This window comes from Rhea pennata, chromosome 3, assembly GCF_028389875.1.
Source record: "Rhea pennata isolate bPtePen1 chromosome 3, bPtePen1.pri, whole genome shotgun sequence".
Taxonomy (NCBI): Eukaryota; Metazoa; Chordata; class Aves; order Rheiformes; family Rheidae; genus Rhea; species Rhea pennata.
The window spans coordinates 3,545,647-3,565,636 of record NC_084665.1 but is presented as its reverse complement, the minus strand read 5'-3'; the positions used below and the strand labels follow the sequence as shown (position 1 = coordinate 3,565,636).

The 19,990-nt window shown below is 36.4% G+C and overlaps 1 protein-coding gene across 3 annotated transcripts in view; it reads left to right on the top strand.

Moving 5' to 3' along the window:
• APLF (aprataxin and PNKP like factor) overlaps positions 1 to 19,990 on the top strand; it is a 34,633-nt gene that overhangs the window by 1,471 nt on the left and 13,172 nt on the right. For 2 of the 3 annotated variants that reach the window (XM_062571402.1, XM_062571400.1), the window contains exons 2-8: positions 2,101 to 2,172; positions 4,242 to 4,405; positions 5,754 to 5,904; positions 7,247 to 7,373; positions 10,143 to 10,315; positions 12,986 to 13,374; positions 17,141 to 17,266. In XM_062571402.1, coding sequence (XP_062427386.1) covers positions 2,101 to 2,172; positions 4,242 to 4,405; positions 5,754 to 5,904; positions 7,247 to 7,373; positions 10,143 to 10,315; positions 12,986 to 13,374; positions 17,141 to 17,266 — 1,202 coding nt within the window. The remainder of the gene's footprint in view (positions 1 to 2,100; positions 2,173 to 4,241; positions 4,406 to 5,753; positions 5,905 to 7,246; positions 7,374 to 10,142; positions 10,316 to 12,985; positions 13,375 to 17,140; positions 17,267 to 19,990) is intronic. The other variant, XM_062571403.1, reaches the window with a different exon arrangement.

Below are 19,990 nucleotides of genomic sequence, written 5' to 3'. Positions count from 1 at the left end.
AAAACTGTATAACGTCAATATAATGACAGCATGGTATGTAATGACCATTTCTGGAGTGTACTGACTCTTAGGTAGAAGTAGTGGGCGACTAGCAATTTGTCAAAATGTTCTCTCATTTTCCCCAGACACTGATCTTTTGGAAAATGCAAACATTAGCTGCTCTATAGGAGATGTGCTCTGTTGGGAGCTCTGTTTTGTCACAGTAGCAGAGTGTTGGGATACTTGTATTTCATTGACTCTGAAGCAGACTTCTGCCTGCTCTGGGCAGAGTATTTTGATACCAGTAGTGATGTTGACATCCCTTAGCCTGTACCCTTGACCACTTAGAGCTTATACATCTAAGATTTATGTAAAACATTGGATCAAAGACTCTAAAATGCATAGGTAGCTGCAGTGTGCCCGTTTCTATGCTGCCTAATCTGTCAGTTCTGTAATAAAAACAATTCTTTTTTGAGATGGCAGTTTGCTTTTTGTAGCTTTCTTGATTATGTGAAATACAATTCTATTTTTTTTTAAGCAAATCTATGCGAAAAGTACTGGTAGTTCTTTTGAGTCTGTAGTTTTAGGTGAATATTCTAAGTGTAAGCCTTCTGGAAGCAGAGAGTAATAAATATGTAAAATATAGTTGAAATTGTAGTCCATTCTTCTCTAATTGGAAGAACTGAGAGAGAAACTCTTATTGATAGCTAACACCTCAAAAACAGGCTTTTAAAATTATTTGAAGATCAGGCTAAATTTTTAGGTGGCATAAATAAATGCAACTACAGGGAGTTCAGTGTGGGTCTGTAGGATCTAAATAGTGAAATGATTTTTGTATTGTGTGATGTTGTGATCACTATGATAATGACTATAAAATTATAGAATACTAAGGTGTTAACAGTTGAGCATATGCTTGTTTTGCCTTTATCCACCTGAATGGCTCTTTGCCTGTGGTTGAAAACTACTACTTACAAATTGTAGTGCTCTCCCATTTTTCAGACTCATTACATTTTTTTTCCTTTGGAATTTGAAGGTCACTTCTCAAATTTGAGTGATAATTTCTTTAAAATGCCTTTGATTTTTTTCGTTTAAAGAAAAACTCTTGCAAACAGCCCCTCAGAACTGCTTCCTTCCTTTGTATGTCTTGCTGTAGATACAGAACAGTATGATGTTATGTAGTAATTAAAAAACAACACCCCCCCAAACAACTTTACTTAGTCTTCTCTCCTTTCATAGTGGTTCTGTTTTCTTGTTTGTGCACATTGACTCAAAGCATCAAGTTAAAATTTTAATTCTGGAAAGTGCTGTTTTTCCAAATGCATAACAAAATGTAAAGAAAATTATTAAGGTGTTTTAATGATGAGTTTAGAGGGGCAAAAACTGGATCCGTAGATACCTGATCAATACTGCCCTGTCTTTGTACACTGACAACTCCATCACTGTTGAAAAAAATTTAGAGGGAGCAAATACAGAACTGGAACCTCTTGAAAAGCACCCGAAAGGATCTGTTTGGGAAGTAGCATGAGGCAAAGTTTGGCTTCTTGTGCCTCTCTTGATGATGAAGTAAAAAGTACTTTAAGCATGTGCTTTCTGTGTAATGCAAAAAAGCTGTGAAAAGGAGTACAACAACTCTTGAATAGAACAGTAATGACACTTCTTTTTCTTAATCCTCTTGTGTTAGTGAGTTGACTGGTGTAGGGACAAAGTATTAAAGAAAAAAAAAGAGTTTTGATGTTATGGTGAAAAATCAGTTCAAAGCTGATGCTGAACTGAGACTTAAAACCAGCTTCAAGTACCCAAGTAAATGTTCTCATCTCGGAGCTGCAGACTTATAGTCTTTTGGTGAGAATTTGTTAAGAACTGCTGGATTAATCAGGTATCTGGTTATGAAAACTGTATCTTAACATTATTATCTGACTTTTAGTACAGAATCGAATTTTGGAAAGTTACTTTGATTTCATTAGTATTTTAAAACAGTCTGGAGCAATGTAATGCCTGAAACATATGTTCTGTTAAAATTGTGCTCAGTTACATCTGATAACTTGGAAAAATTGATGTAAAAGGAATCTATATTGACTTTGAGGTAATATGGCTTTCAAACTAGTTGTATCTTCCTTCCAGATTACAGATAAGCGAGTATCCAGAAAACATGCCATATTGGATGTGGAGGGTAGCCATGTTCGCATCAAACCGGTAACTTAGATCTTATTTTGATTATGCCTATAAAGCCAGGCTATAAATACTGTAATTACTTTCAGATATTCATGTGATGTTACGTTTCATCTGAAAGTAGCATTCAGTTCTCTTTTGTCTCTTTCTGTAGTCTTTTCCGTAATTGTCGTGTTACTGTGTTGCTTTTGTCTTCAGATAATATCTAATAACTTTAGTTATGTAAGTAGGAGAGTTAAAGAAAAATAAAACGTTGTAGAGGTTTAAATATTACTTTGTTTGTTGTCCTGTTTACCCTTTTGAGATGGAATCTGTTCTGTACAGTGATTTTCCTTCCTCACCCTTCTTCAAAAAAAACCTCAGAATTTACAACTTTTTGAATAAAGAATATATTCTGCTGTTTGCAAATAAATTCAACTGGTGTTATAGAGGGGTGTTTTAAACATAACTGAGTTTTTTTTCCCTTTTCTTTTTTTGTCTTTTTTGAAATGTTAGTGCAGTAACTGACTCTTCAAATCTTTATATAATTGCAGTTGATTCAAATCTTCCAGACAGACTATGCAATAATGTTTATTTATGATTGTAGTTATTTTCTGTTTGTACAGATAAGTTCCTATTCAGTTCACCAGTACTGGAAATGGTGCATGGAGTTACTTGGTCACCACAGGCCTGTCCCTTCTGCTCTGAGCTGTAGTTCTCTGATTTGGTCCTCACTTTTCCTAAGACTTTGTGGTGTAAGAGCTGTATGCAAGTAGGAGTTTGCATCCTAGTTCTTTATCCCCATGCTGTTAACCCTGTAAACCTGAGCTATGATTCTCCTCTGTTAGTTACTGGTATTCTGGTAAATTTGATCCCAGATTTTATAAAAGTCAGATTCCCAGACTTGGATGATGGCAAGTTATACAGATCTGGCTGAGCACTTGCTGTTACTCTGTTCAATTTCAAGGTCAAACAAGTTGAGTAATAAGACTTTTCCGTTGTGTTTAATTTCACATAATGAGGATAATTGTAGTTTTCTCAGTGACTGTGTAAAACGTACAGTAATTTTTTTGTGAATTAATTACTTGATATATAAGAAAGTCTCTAATTATTGATATCTGAAAGCTTAGATCGGATGATTTCTCATGCCTTTGTTTGTGGAAAATCAGTAAATTTGTTCTTTGGATGGTGGCCTACCTGTGTTAATTCATATACTTTCAGGTGTCCTCTGTGTGAGAGGTATTGGACTAGGCTTGTTTACTTGTAGCATCATTCAGCCTGGAAGGGATTTGCCAGTTCATTTGGTTCAACTCCCTGCCCAGAGCAGGATGGCACTGAATTCACAGCAGGGTTCTTAGGGCTTTGTCCAGCCTGATCTTGGAAGTTTTCAAGGATGGAGATTCCACAGCCTTTCTGGTTGACTTGTCCTAGTACTTACATACCATCATGAAAGTTTTGTTCTTTTTATCTAGCCAGAACCTCCTGTTTCTATTTGTGAGTACTGTCTCTTGTTCTCCTGCCATGCTCCTCAGCAAAGAACCTACTTCTGCCGCCTTAATAACCTTGTTGTAGGTACTGGAAGATGGGTATTAGGACCTCCTCAGCCTTCTCTTCTGCAGGCTGAGCGAGCTCAGTTCTCTCAGTTGCTTCTCATACAGCGTATTCTCCAGGTCCCAGCTATCTTGGTGGCTTTCTGGCTAGGCTTGCTCAGGTTTATGAAATACAAGCCTAATTGGAGTTACAAAGTTTAGAATTTCTGTAATGTATTAAACCAACAGCTGCACAGAAGTAATGATGAAAACATCAGTTCACCTTTAGTTTAATTTTGCTGATTTTTTTTTTCTTGAGGCTCAATTTAGATTTAAATACATTTTTAGGATTTATAGGTATTTAAAAATCTAGCATAGCTGTTTGAACTAGTTAGTGGCATCTAGTATATCTGTCTGCCTTTGTCTTTAACATTTCAAGGTTGCACCATTGTTGTAGCTACTACTGTGGCATAAATGCTTTGCTGTGTATGACAGAAAGGGGGAGGGAGACTTAGCCAAACATATATAAGCAATGTACATACATACGCTGTAAAAACTATTCCGGCTGTTCTTTCTGTCTTACAGATTCATGTAAATCCATGTTTTTATCAGTCTCCTGAGAATGGCTGTCTTCTACCCCTGGAGGCACATGAATGGCACTCACTGAAATTCGGTGATAGCTTTTCTCTGTTGGTGGACAAATACGTTTTCAAGGTCCTCTCTGCTCATCCTGTGGAGAGCACAGTAAGGTATCAATACTTGTAAGAAACTATGCTGTTTTCACTATCGACTTGTTCTAACTTTTTTTTGAGGAGTAGTAAGTCTTGAATGGAAAAAAATTGATGTGTCTGCTCATCATTAAGTAATATCAAGCTCAGTTACGGTTTGAATGGCGATGCTCAGGAAGCGTGAAGTGTAGGATATGTCTATAGCAAGTGGTCTTGGTTCTGGAGATGTGGTGATCAGGATTTGTTTACAGTGTCCCTCTATTTGCTTATGGTTTTGAATGTTAATATATTAGCGTAGCACTTTGTTCTTGGAAAACCTGGTAATGTTACGTGAAAACAGTAGTGCTTGATATTATTTTAACTTTGGTTACTTTTACTGATATTAGCCATATTTCTGCTCATCTAGTACTATGTTTTATTTGTGTAATCATGATACTCTTCATTTTCTGTTACGTGAATTTCAAATGATATTAATTGCTTTCCTGGATGAAGGAAGAACTCGTAAGTACCCCTTCCAAAGGCAAGTGACTTGCATGGTCATCTACATGTCCATGTTATATGATTCATATACTAAATAGTTCCGTAACATTTGGAGAGAAAAGAGTAATAGTGCTAGAAGTAGAAGCCTTTTGCTTGTTTTAAAATTTGTCAGATATGTTTGGTTTATATACTGATGTTCACATTTTGACCTTAACTGTTCTTGTTTTTTTTTTAAAAAAAAAGGGGGGGAAAGAAAAGCTTTCAGTAAAGGAGATACTGTTTTAATTTTAGGGTAAAATAGTTTGCTGTATGCTAACCTATGATAAATGTCTTAAATGCAGTGTGAAAACTACATCAAAGGTGAATGCAAGGGATTATGTCTAGTGAGTCAAGTACCTTTTTTGAATTAAAAGGTCAGAGTGAGAAGAATGTCTATAATTTGTATACACATTTCTGTGCTATTTCTCATATGTGTGTCTGTATAAAAATTTATTTAGGAAGGATTAGTATTATAAAAAACTGACAAAATGGTTTCCAGTAAAGCAAATTCTAAGCTGTAATTTCAACTCTCAAAGTTTTATCATAGCAGTGACTATCATATCTTACATCTTTAAAAACAAACAAACAAAAAACAATAACCTGCACCACAATGGGGGTCAGCAATGACTGAAAAAAGTTTTTGTTCAAAAACTGTCATGCTCTCAACTGAAGTGAGAAAGGAAGGTATGTTTATTTCTTCTTCAAGTTTATTTAGTAGCATGGTGCATTTAATTTACAAGTGTATTAATGGCAAAAGTTCAGATGTACTTTTATGCTTGAGTAAAAACACTCAAGCATATTTATATTCATGATATGTTTGAGTAGATAAAATCTCTTTTGCTTTTTTCAGAAAATGTCAGGAGGCTAATGCAGAAGAAACGCCAAGCGTTCATCCTATTAAAATGTTTTCTAGTCCATCTTTAATAGAACCAGAATGTTCCAGTTCTGAGGTCCAGGGAACCACAGAACTAAGAAAAACTGAGACTGCTTGCAGACATTTGGTGAGTGCTTAATCATTTCATTAAATATTAGTATTTGTGAGTATGGGTTGAAAGTTAGGTAAAGGTATTGTATTTTGTTAACCTTTCTTTTTTTTTTGTCCCCAAGAACTAAGCTCTGACAAAGTTGTTTGCTCAAAATACCATATTTTTATTGATTTGGATTGTATTCTTTATGTATGTCTATACGTATGTTATAATTATAGTTGTTCTCTGGAATGTGTGAAAATTGCTGTTGCTACATGAATATTTGGAGCTAACAGTACTATAGATGAGTTTGGTACTACAAAACAACATGAAATTCTGGTCTTGGGGGTATATCAGGAGCTACCCCCTAAGTATCTGTGAAGCCCTAGAAAAATGAATGACTGCTCCTTCACCCTGCCTAAAAGCTTCTGAAATTTCTCTTTGGAGATACTGCAGCTAGACTGCAGATGTCTTGTGCCGGCTTTAAGTAATATCTGTTTGTATTGTACTAGCAACCTGTTTCTTTTAAGTCGTACAGGTGTGATTGAGTTGTATTGCCAAGACCCATAAGAACACGAATAAATAATAAATAACCCTCCTGTTTTTCCCTGGCAGCCAGCATCCTGCCCAACCGAACAGAGTTTTCAAAGCAAGTGATTTTTGTTCTAGTACTCTTGCTGAGTCAAATAACCATTTTTCAGGCAGTCTGATAGCTAGTATTTGGAGCCAGTGGGATTTTTCTTTAATCTTATGTTGTGTTTCTAGCAATATAGTGCAAGAAGGGATATGTGGACAGCATGATTTGACTGTCGATAATGACTAAATACAGTAAATGAAATGTGAGACTTACTGAAGCTGAGATCTTTACCACTTTTTAAATAGAAATTCAGACAGACAGTATCACTCTCAGTAAATAAGCATGTACTAAACATGAGTTTGGTTTATTTAATTTATTTTTCTAGACAAGATTTAAAGTATGGTTTCTTAACAGAAGAATTGAAAGAATACTGGCAAGACTTCTCTGCTTTTTGACAAATAGGCATTTGTTTATATTAAACTTGCTGTTTTGCTATCTCTGTATGTGCAAACTATATAGCAAGGTGTTGGCAAAGCTGTTCCATTGAAGTTTTAGTCTGTAGTCTCTTACATACTTGTTCCAAAGGGCTAAGGTGTTTTCCATTGAATGAAGACTTCTATAAATGTTCTTTTTTTTTCTGAGTTAGTGGGAACAATGAAAATTTTCAGGTAACTGGCACCACCTTGAAAGTAATACAGGCTTTGTTTGAAGGACATAACTGTGTGCAAACTTGTGTTCTAGTTTTTGTTTTTTCCTCTTTTATGACTGGAAAAAGATACTGAACAGTAAATGTTGTTTCAGGTGCCATCTCCGGATGATCGTGAATGCAAACAATTAAAATGTATTCAAAGAAAGAGAGTGCTACCATCTTGGATGCTGAAAGGAGACCTCATGGTTCAGAGGCTTTCTGACCCTGTAGTGAAAGAAGGTAGATGTGCAGTGCAGTACCGTTGCATACTAATATACATTAATCTGCTTTGATTTCCTTTTTTTAAATTATAAATGTGGTAGTAGAAAGTTTTTATTACTTTTCTCTCCACATTTTGGGCCTAGCAGGTGACATAGACTGAATTCTGTTGTCTCTTTTGTCATCAGTCAAATAGGCATTATACAGTTCTTTTTGATCAGTTAGTTCTTCTTCCTGTTCCCCTTTTTATACCAGCTATAACTCTTTTAGGGCTGCTGACCATCTGATGTTCTTGAGCCCATTCCTATAAACTTTCGTGTTTTGCTTAGGGTGTAAATTCTAGGCAGTTTCTGTACATTTAATTCCAAGTATCATTCACATTTAAGTCACTGATGTATTGCCCATAGGTTCTCCCAGTTTCACGGGTGTTGGAGGTGTTTGTGCAGAGGTTGTGTGCGTTTGTAAACTGTAACTAAGTCGTATTGGATCACTATTCCAAAATTTCTTTCTAGGAGCAGTTTTTTGCAGTGTACGTGTTTCTTGCCAAAGTAAGTACTGCTGTATCAGCAGTAGCAGCAGCAGAATAGCATGCCTAGTCTATGTCAGGGACAGACAAGGTTGCCATATTGGCACAACTCCAAGAACATTTTCTAGCATGTCCAACTTTAGTCACTGGGAGCTTGTGACTAAAGAAATGGGAGAAGGAGAGAGAGGGAGGGAGAGGAAGGTAGAAGGGGAAGGAGAAGGAGGGAGAAGGAGAGAAGGGGAGGGAGAGGAAGGTAGAAGGGGAAAGAGAAGGAGGGAGAGAGAGAGAAGGGGAGCGTGGGAAGGGAGGAGGGTGAGAGAGTGTGTTATTTTTTACCTTTCTGTCTTAATGTTGTCCTAAACCTGGGTGCTGTTACCTAGTGTGCAAGCACCTAATAGACACACAGGGTTGAGATACTTGTTTATTTAATTTCTTTGCAGAGATGGGTGCTAGGTGGTAGATCCACAAAACTAGCTCGCCTTCTTCCCTGCACATTCTTTATTTATACACACTTTCAGGGAGTATTTTGTACAATTTTTTTGGTTGGTTACAATTTTTATTACATCACATATTTGCTCTGTGCTTGCGCTTTAACATTCCTGTTAATTAGCATGAGAAGCAGAGAAGAAGGCGGTAGCATCATTATCACGTCATTTCCATCTCATTACTCGTTTAGGGGTGTGTAGTTTAATATGTTAATAAGCCTTAATGAATGTAAGGTTACTCTGGGTTATTCTGCTTTTTTGTCTTGTCTGCACCTCTCATTCTTCAAAGTGTCCTGGTTTCCTCGAGGTTATTTAGCTGGAGCTGATTGTGCTTTTCAATACTGTTTTATGATATCCTCTCTTGCTTGTCCTTGAGTCTTGTTAACTATTTTAGGGTTTCCACAGCATCGCTCCAACATTAAGACAGCGCTCTCTGCAGTGCTGGTCGTAACTACCATCTTCCAAAGGTTTTTGTGGACCTGAGTTTCTCTATTGTCTTTCTAAGTTATTGGTATACAGAGCGATCTGTTTGTGATCCTATCCCATTTCTTAGACAGGTTGTATGGACTTAATTCACTACCTGTAACATAGTCAGCAATTGCTCTTAATTCTGGTACAACTGACCAAGAATGTGAAAAGAAGGTTATTTTGCTCCTGTTGTTCTTTAACTCCTTCCTTGTTTGTTTCTTACTCTGTTCTAAACTCAGTGCAGTACATCTCTCTTCTAACCTTTCCGCTTTCTTCTTGGCTTCCCCCCTGGCCTTATGTTAGAGCACTTATAAGACATTAGCCATAACTTTTATCTGAACCTTTCTTGTCTTCTCCAGGCAAATAGAGTTGTCTATTACCCTTTTTTTGAAAAATCAATGTCATTTGTCACAAAATGAAGAACAGGAAAAGTAAAAGAGTAGAACAAAAAGACTGTTTAGTTTTTTCCTTTTCGTATTTCCCTTTCTACTAGAAAGGGAGCACTGATTTGTTGTTTTGAGGCCTGACATTAAAATGTGCAAAAACTCTTTGCTTCCCTCAAGTGTCTTTGTGATGTCTTTATTTTTTCAAAGGGAAGAGATTTTGAAGCTGTATAAAACGGCAACAAATATTTTCCTTATGAATACATTTTGCAGCAGGTGGGGCCATAATAAAAATGGGACAATTGCCTTGCTTGTCTCCTATCTGTGTATCTGGAAGATACTTTAGTCTAGAGAACATGTTTCCTGAAGCAGAACAGTGTTCTCTGAATTTCCATCAGTTATTAGCTGATCGCATGGTAAAGTGTGATGTGATTGAGTAGACAAGTAGATGCACAATGATTCTGTTTTGTCATAATTTACATTTGTGTGTTTATATTGGTAGTCCTAAGCAATGGTTACAGGAAAGGTTTATATCAAAAAAAGCATCCTTGGATATTTCATTTACTTTATCAGCTGCTATTGTGTAATTGACAATTTATCAGTCGTACTGATATGATCAGTCTAAAATATCCTTTACCACAAACCAAATTTTTTCCTAGAATTTCTTCTCAAGCATCCATTTCAGTCTAAAACATGCAATGGAAATGCTCATAAACAGAGTCTGCTTGAGAGGAGAGGAAGTGACAAACGTGTTACTGAACGAGTATGTGAACAGCTACTGCCATCTCTCATGCTTTTTGCCCAGTGTTCTGCTTAGGATCGTTTTTCACCTATTCCTATATCTTAGAAAGCTCTAGATTTCTAATGTGATCAGGATTTCACTGTAAAAGTTGCATTCCAAAAGTACCCTTTCATTTTTCTCCTAAAGGTGGTGGTATGGAAAGAGACCAAGGAAGGGAAGAAAGTAATATAAAACCATCAAAAAGAGAAATAAATGTGCAGAAGAGAAGAAGATTGACTTCTGAAGAAATTACAGAGGCTTGTAAAGATGAAGAGCAGTATCAAGAGGGCTGTCTTTCCATCACTGTCCCTTACTCTCAGGTAATTGTTTTTGCTCAAGGCAAAACTCTGTTATTTCAAGAAATATGAATGTAGTTGGCAATGCCATAGTTTAAGGTTGGGTCTATGCTCTGTGTGTTCTGTATGTAATCTGTTGTGTTCGAGTGATTATGTTGAAGTGCCAGCTCACTTTGCCGCAAGGATCCTGGAAGAGCTACTTGACTTCAGAGAGCTGTTGGTGGCTTTCTGTACCTCCTTCACAGGACCTAGAATTTAAACCCTGAATGTTCTACAGAACGTTGTTCTTGCCTTACAGCAAGTGATGCGGAATGGCTTGGTGTGTGATTTCTTTTCCTGAGAGCCTTTTTTAGGGATAGATGATGGTACAAAACTGATGTAATGTAACTCTGAATTTTGCCCAGCCTAGTAACATTCTAGTTGGTTAAGTTTCATGATTGGAAATCTACGGTATGTGGCATAGCAACTGCTATGTTTTGAAGAAAGATAGCAGGGAATGTGGCTGTGCCTATATTTAAAAATCTGACGCACAAAAATTATCTGAAGTCAAGAGCAGTCCATTGCAGTGAGTCTGGCTGGTCAATGTGTCTGTGTGTCTGCAAAGTAAAACTGCTTTATAGGCAGTTAGGTGCTTACTAGTAACGCTCTGCTAATAATGAAAAGACAAGGACCATTATCAATGATAAACAAAAGCATGTTCTAATGAGAACAAACTGTGGCTTGTATTGAATATTCTTTTTCTTAAATGAATAACCTCTAGAGGAGCTTCTAATCTCTGACAGAAAAATTGCTGTGCATATTATGTATCTGATAAAATACTTCAGTATGCAATTAATTAGTATGTTTAATGAGTTTGACAGTGAAAATTACTATTACTTTTAAAAAAATCTTATTTAAATCTTTAATTGAAGTGATCTCATAGAGAGCTTACTCTCTGGCATAGTTTTGATATAGTAGTATCTTCTAATTTCAAGAGGTGTTCTGAGTGGTAAGCTCTGTTGAATAGGTACGTTAACTGCAGCACTGCTTTCTCTTTGTCAGATTATAAATGAGAGATTACATAAATCTTATTTTGCAGTTTCGAAGTATAACACCTTACTTATTTTCTTCCTATTAAATAATTTCATAAACCATTCTTATCTCAAACACAATGTAAGAAAGCATCTTTAGAACTTCTCGGGAAAAATCATTTGTTAGTGCAAGCAAAATTAATATTCCTAGAAAGCTTAAAAGATTTAAGTTTTGATATCAAACTCAAAATAATTTTCCTGCTGTTACATATGAGCTGATTGGAAGAGTCTATTGCAGGGAAAGAAGTAAAAAGAATCTTAATTTGTCTAAGTTGCAGCCAGCTGCCAGGTGGTAGTGGGGTCTAACACATTATAAGTAGTGTGGGGATTATTGGAACTCCTGTTCATAGTTTTGCCCGAATACAATCTTTTAAAAAAATTAGTCCTGATAGTAAGATTGAATAGACTTACTCTCATTATGTAATGGATTATTATCCAATTATGTATGGAATGGATTAAAAGTATGGAGTAGAGACTAGTCACAAGAGGGAGAGGTAAATTAAGAAAAAAAATGTAATCGTTTTTCTTGCAAATGAAGGCTTATTTTCCTAAACTAAGGTTGTTTGCCAGGCCTTTTTTGTGAGTCTCAGATAATGGAGTCTTCTCTATCTCTGAGTTGACTTGCTAAATATGCTGTTGTCAGGATCATTTGATATTAATGCTGAATTTGCCTTTTCTTGATCATCTTGCTGCATTTGCCTGTCTTGCTTCTTAAATATAATTGTCTCTGGTTTTGGTTAACATTTTGTTACTCCTGTGTTTAAAGCAACAAAATCAAATAGGAAACCACTCGCTGATTTTCAAGCTCTTCCAAATACATCGCTGTAAGATGAAGATAAGTTTATTGGAGGGGAACCTCCACGTAATAAGCTGTAGAGAGTATAGACTTCGAATTGTTCAGTAGTGTATCAAAGTAGTTCAGCCCTCAGTATTTGTGTACTTCCAGATAGTGCCTTTATCTGTACAATGCACTGGTTTTGGTTGTGTTATCACATATTCTTTTTCTAAGGTATAGATGTATCTTTGATTTTAAGTGTGTATATATTCCAAAACTTACAATGCAGGATTTGTCAAAAGTGAAATTTTTGCATGACAGTATTTCCTAACAAACGGTTTTATCATGCAGATAGAGTTCTGACCTAAAGCATTTAAGGTGCATGAGAGATGGGGTTAATCTCGAGGTACATACTGATTCCATTATCTCCCGATATCTCAGTACTTAAAGGACTAAAACTGATTTTTTTTTTTTTTTACGGGAATTATGTTATTCTAGAGTCTATCATATCTTCACATGTATAACCCACACTAAGGAGAAGCACTCCCAAAGAAGTTCTTAAATTATTCACAATCTGTGGTGGTGGGGTGGGAGAGGAGCCTATTCATGTTGTGAGGGAACAAAGGCAGAGAGCAGGAGCTCAAGGATAAATTTTCCATTGTTTTATGTGTGTATTTTAACTTAAATCTTTCATTTGACAACTGTATTAGTTCAGTAGCTGATTTGTGAAAAGCAGAGATGATTTTGAAAACTGGAGAAAATGATGAGAAGTGACAGTTTGATCTTAATGCTTTTAATTCTGAAGAGTGTAAATGTTCAGGTCCTTCAAAATGTAACCTTGTTCCACAGAATACATCTACATTTCCTCTTGAGAGTACCATGAGAAACGTGGAAGGAAATGGCAGGACTGAAACAAAAAACCCTGGAAGTTCTATGGAAAAAAAAAGTAGGCAGCTGAATAGTAAAAGATCTAAAGCAACAGGTCAGATCTCCAGTAAATCAGGTAGAATTGAGGAAATGGAAAAGAAAGAACAGATTACTGGTTCTACAAGCCAGCAAGCTCACGGGGGCGGAACTTCTCCGAATTATGGTGCTGAGGAAGAGACTCATGAGCCTGATACAAATTTGGATTACAAGACTGAAATTTCTGATTCAACTGGAAGCTTTGATGCTTCAGAGCTCTCCAAACAGATCAAGCATAAGAGGACACCTTGCATGTATGGAGCAGGCTGTTACAGGTAAAGCAAAATTAAAACTTGCTTAATCTAATATATTATTAAGTAGTAATTTATTATCACATCGAAGAAGAAATGGGAAATTCATTACAATTTTTTATTTAAAAAGTCTTTTGGTAAGCAAAAGACAAATAAGAAACAAATAGCATAAAGAGAGATAGATTCCTAATTCTTTGGAAGGCAAGTTTTAGTTACAGGTGAATATGGACTAGGAGTGCATAGCTTGTGTCTGGATTAGCTTAGAGTAGGAAGCTACTAACCATAACCAAGTTGTATAACTTGCTCTATGCCAAAGTACAGTATAGTGTTAGGCATTAGGGGATGTTGAATTGATGTCGCTGTAGGTAAAAGATAATGGAGTATTTAATTATAAGCTTTTTTTCTTTGATGAGGATAAAAGTTTTAATTGTGTCTGTTTGCTTTAAGATTGAAAGAAGGAAAGATATGGCATGATTTTATGGAATGATATATTAAAAAAAAAAAAAGAAACAGTGGATGTATGCATAGGTCTTACCTTGATTCTATTCCAAGAGTAGCTGGTAACCCATAAAAAGTTTTAAGCTCACTGTGAGGACCTACCTAACAAATCATAAGCTTTAGTTATTGAACTATGCTGTGACTTTAACTTAGAATTAATCATTCCTGATGAAATTTTTAAAAAGAAAGAAATTTTGGGTGTAAGGAATACATTCTTTGTTATCAGTGTTTTGTGTGAGCATATCTGTTCTTAGATCTTCATTTTAAAGCAGAAAGCATTGCCTTTTAAGAAACAAATGCTATAAAATAACATACAATAGAAAATCTTACTCTGTGGAGAAGTGTGTAAATATGAAGCATTGAAATTACCAGTCTTACACTTCAGGAAATTCCAGAAAACTTACCCTGTCCGCAGCAAGATAAAATAACTTGGTACTTGTAGCTAACGTTCAAAATTTACTTTTAATGTATAACCACTAGCCATCTTTCTGCATCTGTGGGATGGCTGCATTAGAGTAAAGCAAATCATTTCATTTACTTGTGTGTTTAGCAGAACATATACTTGACATAAACAGATGTTTGTAAGGAGCTAGTTTGTAGTGTATTTAGTATTTTGTGTGTAGCATTTTCCTCAAGCAGAAAATAGATTTAGGAGCTCCTAGGAAAAGGACCTGCTTTGAGCGCTCTCCTGCGGTAGGTAATTGGTTTCTCTGTCATTCATTACATTTGCCTTACGAAAGGTATTGTCTAACAAGACCCACTGTAGGGATCTGCATCTCAGATGAGCACTACTTTGGTAACTGTGGTGTTTCCTTGAAGTTCTTAGGTGAGCAAAATCTCTGTATATCGCTCAGACTTTATGAATATTCTCCACTCAGAAATTTTTCTTATTTGTAAAATTTCACTTATGCGTTAACTATGTGCTCTTAGGAGTTCTATTCTTTATTTTGTAAACTCCTATAAATATTTTTCTTCTGGGTATGACTGTGGTATGTGACCAAAGTGCCTATTAAAATTGCACACACTGAATGTTACGTCAGTCAATTTTAGTAGATTTCTCTTACAAATATCTTAAATTTAGGAACTAATTTTGTAAACCGTAGGCCAGTCTATTCACTTATGAATTTGGAAACACTACTTTTGAAAGTCTTGAGCTTGATGTCAGGCTCTCGTTCCAGGGAATCTTTTTATCTTCATCCTTCAGCATCAGATTTTGCTTATGCGCTGGCCTGAAGACTTTCAAAGATTTTTAAAAAATTATCTTATCAGGAGACAGAGTGCTCGGTGTACGGTACCTCTGGCTGTGTTATTGCCCAGGGACTTACTCTTTGAATGCTGTCTTTTCCACTTTTCTTTTTGTCTGTTACTTGCCTTTCCCAAGTTGGAAGAATAGAAAATAAAAAGAAGAAATAAAACCCAACCTCTTTTTCTAAGATTAAATGAAGACGTGATAGACTTGAACTGTCATCTCTAAAGCTGAAATTCACGTTTTTGGTCCAAAACTTTATTCTTTTGTTAGTCTGATGTATTATAGAGCTTTACTGAATAGGTGTATGAGTGTGCTGAGCCTTTATATATATATGTGTATAGTTCTAAATATTTCATTCAGAAAAGACCAGGAGATGAAGCCTGCCACACATGTAAGTAGGTCCAAGGGACACAGTGTCTTTGGCAGGTAGTTCACTGAGTATATCTGTACCTTACTTTTTGAATTCCTCGAGTGAAAGAGAGTAGACAAGTTGAGTTAAAAGTATTAATAACAAATTTTTGATCTTTTTTGAGGTCTAAAGGAGGCCTGGGTGAACAGTAGAAGTTACTGTAACTCTAGAGTAATTGTTTTGACTTAGTGTTTTGCAGTGCAGCTACAACAGGTATAAATTAAAGCCATAATTACCCAGTGTGACCGCAAGGTGGGCAAGAGAGGGTCGAGGCTAATAAGGGGTTTAACAAGGTAGATTTAATAAAGGATGTACACCACAAACAGCCCGGGAACAGCAAGGAGGGTTGCCAAAGGGAGGCTGCTGGAGGCACGGTCGGACACAGGGGTCGGGCGCCCAGGCAGGACTCGTCGTTCGTAAGGGCACCTTAAATCTACTGGGACTGTTTCCTTTTCTCAGCTGTGCTAACCTTGAGCAGCCGCTGCCCAGATGTTGTTGACAAAAGAGAACATGCATGCCCAGCCCTGGTGGGAACGTGGTCGGCGTGTGGCTTCACGTGCTGGGCCTGCCACCGCGTACCCCACCAGCCACTGACTCCTCGCCAGATCTTCCACAGGTGTTCTCCCTGCACCCAGTAATTTTAGGTCGTCCTCCTTCTTGTTCGAGGCAAGCGCTTTATTTTTGTGATCTGTGCAGATGCGTTGGAGATGATGTGCTCTGGAAAGCAGTGCGGTAATCCACTGAATTTGTGGATGCCTTTTTGCACACCGTTTATTGAAAGATCTCACATTCCTTGCTTTTAAGTATCGTGTGGAGAGTGTCTCTAACAAGAATCCCATGGAAAAGTGTAGATTTTCTTTTGGTAACAGCATGTTCACCCTGGCATAATTTTGAAGTATGTTTTGCTCTCTCACATGAACTTCTGAAACTACAACAGATTTTGTCTTTGTTGTATTTAACGTTGCTAGAAAGGTTTCATAAAGCTAACTGTTCCCATAGTCCTGTTGTGAGAGCTGCCTTGTTCTCTGTCACGTGCATACAAATCGATCAACTAGAAACAGTTAAAAGGTTCCTTCAGTGATGCACATATTTATTTTCACTGCTTTCTCATCTTGGTTTTGACTACATCAATGTTGCAGAGCAAAAAGCTGGACGTACCAGTAACGTGCCAATGTATCACTGCCGTTGGCACGACTCAACTGCACGCAGAGCTGTTATGTGGCGTGGGTGCAACTTCATATAGTCTTTGTTCAGATTGGAATTGGATATTTCAAATAACAAAATGCCATCGTAGCCGAGGTAAACTTGATAACAGAATCAATGTGGTATCCAGTAAACTGCTACATTTGAAACAACGTGCCAGTATTTGAAGATCTACCGAAGCTGTCACACAGCATGTTTGATGTCTGAAACGTAAAACCGAAGACTAACAGGAAAATTGCTGTTCTATTTTCTTTTCTGTAACATGCTAAAACAGCAAACTTTTCTTTTGTCTACCTTGAAATTAGGTCTTAGGTTTTGCATTAAAGGTTACTTTTTATGTAACTACAGAAAAAGAAGCTTAGTTCCTTTCTTATCTCCACTTCTCATATATAAATGGAGTAGTCTGCTCTTACCATGTATTTGTTTCACAGGAAGAATCCTGTTCACTTTCAGCAGTTCAGTCACCCTAATGATGATGATTATCATGAGACAGACATCATAACGCAGCGTAACAGCGACGACCGGCCTGAATGTCCTTATGGAACTGCTTGTTACAGGTAAAAAACACCGTGCGAAATGGCTGTTTGTATTTATGTGATAAGACTGTTTTCCTGTGAAGTTAAAAAGTAAGAATGGAGTAAAGGGTAATTCTTGATGCTAAATCTTCAGTGTAGCGTATCCTTATGGTCCTTTTTTATATCTCTTTGCTTTCTGAGATTTACTGTGGATAAATTGTTGCCTTTAAAACACCAAAGCCTCGCAAAATGTTTGTGAGTAATTACAACTAGCGTATTGAAAGCTTGACTTCTGGAAGCTATTCAGAGACATCGAGGTTGACCCTTTTTCATTCAACAAAATGAAGTAGACTGTTCTCTTTTATATAAATCATAAGTAGTTATTTTTATATAAACTTTATTTTTAAAAGTATATAAAATTTACTTTAAAATTTATATAAAGTTACTTGTTCATAAACTATAGTTATTGTTATATGTTCTTGATTAATCATGCTTAGTTTCAAGTTTTATTAAATATGTGTTGAGGTTTTGTACAAAAAGGCTATATTTTAATCAGTGTTTGGATTAGAATAACATACAACATACAGGTAAGATTTAAAAAAATGATTAGCAATAAAATCCAGTTTACAATTGACAGCAGTACACTTTCATGTATCAAGTTTCAAGCACTGTCAGTTTTCTGAATAAAGCTGTCTTACTCCATTCTGTTGCTCCATGTCTAGATTTTTAGACTTTTATGTAGTGGAGCTTAATGGCGGATGTGTAGCTGACACAATGGACAGAAGCACGTATTTTGAGAAAGTAGCATTTCTGTATTGAGCATATTGCTACTCTTAATACAGATTGCATCTGAGCAGAAACATTTTTTTCCTATCTCTCTTTGAGTTAGGTGACTCTAAACAGCATTCTCAAATGAAAGGTGATACAATGAGGATAGATGACTTGTCTTTTTCTAAAAGAGAAAAAAAAACGTATATAGCCAATTCAAAAAACGTTTCTCTTTAGCAAAGTAGCTATAAACATCTTCAGGATGAGAAGTCTATGCTTATACCAGTGATGAAGTTCCCAGCGTACTTTTCAGGAGTATAGTGGATAATTAATCCCAAAACAAAACTGTCCCTCTTTCCAGAAGACAATTTTTGTTCAGTATAAATTGATCATTTTGTTTAATCTGTGTTTAATTTCTTTGGGGCTGAGGGAAAGGAGGCATCCATGAAGCAAAGATACTTCTTTAACTGTAATAATATGCAATTTGAAGAGTCTTCATAGCCTCTTTGTTACCTTTATTTGTTGGCTAATATTTGAAGTAAATGTAACAAACAATAAATAATTTGAACACTATGTCTTGAATTAGGATCAAGCAGTATGTTGACAGTAATAGTAAAGCACTGAAACGGAATTTTTTTTGTTGCTGTTCCGTGTGTGTTCCTCTTGTGGGGTAAAAAGTAGGGGCTGCTCAGAACATTCATCTTTCAGGTCTAACCTGAAAGGACAGATACAACCAGCATTTGAATTAGACTAAAGATCAGATCCATTAAAAGGCTAACCTCTAAATTTGCACCTAGCCTTCCCCAGTGGATTTGGAATGATATTTTGCTAAGCTCTCTGAAGTGTGTGTGGAAAGGCTTAGAATAGCTTTTTGAAGGATATGCTGAGCTTCTGTTTATAACTGCAGCTACAAGCGTTTTGTCAAGTAGTACCTGGTAAGTGTCAGTAATAGCTGCATGGTAGTTCAGTCCAGTTTCCATGTTTTGCTATTGCGATTCAGCAATGCGAAATACTAACTAAAATGTTCATACAGATCATTAACACTACTGTTAAGACATGGACTGTGTTATACTGAAGTGACTCAGTTTACACCACCAGTGTTTGTCTCTAGTCTGTAATAAACTTGCTTGGAGTTCTCACTGATGCAGCGAAGATCAGACAGCAACAATTAGTCAGCCAATACTTACTGGTTATTGAACTATTTTACCTGCAAGGAGTTGTCATTTCCAGGTCTGTAGAGCACTGTAATCTTAGTTCCTATGGCCACAGCATGAAATCCTTATGGGGAGCATGTTTCTGTTCACATAAAGAATGACAGTTCTACCTGTGTATGTATTAGACTGAACTGGACTGTGACAGTTGACAGGTTAAAGAAAGCACTTTTCAAATTCTTCTGAACAGAGGTTTGAAAAATTTGTGTATGAATTTGTACGCTTTGGTGTATGAATTGAAATATAAACCAAGAGCTCATTTTTAACTTCTCGCTTTCTTTTGTCTAAAGTGCAGTCTTCTAAGCTCACGGCTAAATTGCCAAGAATTTAATACTTGGTTGCAGATGACAACTTCATTATCTGTGGTGAGCAGAGAATTCTGGAAACAAAATTTCCACCTGTAACCTATGTAGCTTTTTATCTCTAAAAATACTGTGAGATCTGATTCTTTACTCTGTGCTTTTTGGCAGTCCAATTTTGTTCTAGAATTCGTAAGTCTCAGTCAAATATCTTACAGCTGCTGAAATTTGCTGCACCACAGAATGTAATATTTGAATTACTTCAGTAATAGGTAGTCCCAAAAGCAAGATATTTTGTTTGATTTTTTTTTCTTCTATCTGCTACGTCTAGAATGACCATACTTTCTGAGCAATAGACGTCTTTTCTTACTTGTAAGAAACTGCACTCCACCTTAGTCAAGCACAGTGAAAACGTGTTGCTGTGAAGTATCTGCTTGACTTAAAGTTTTAATGCCTCTATAGTCTTTGCTACTGGATATGTCAAATAA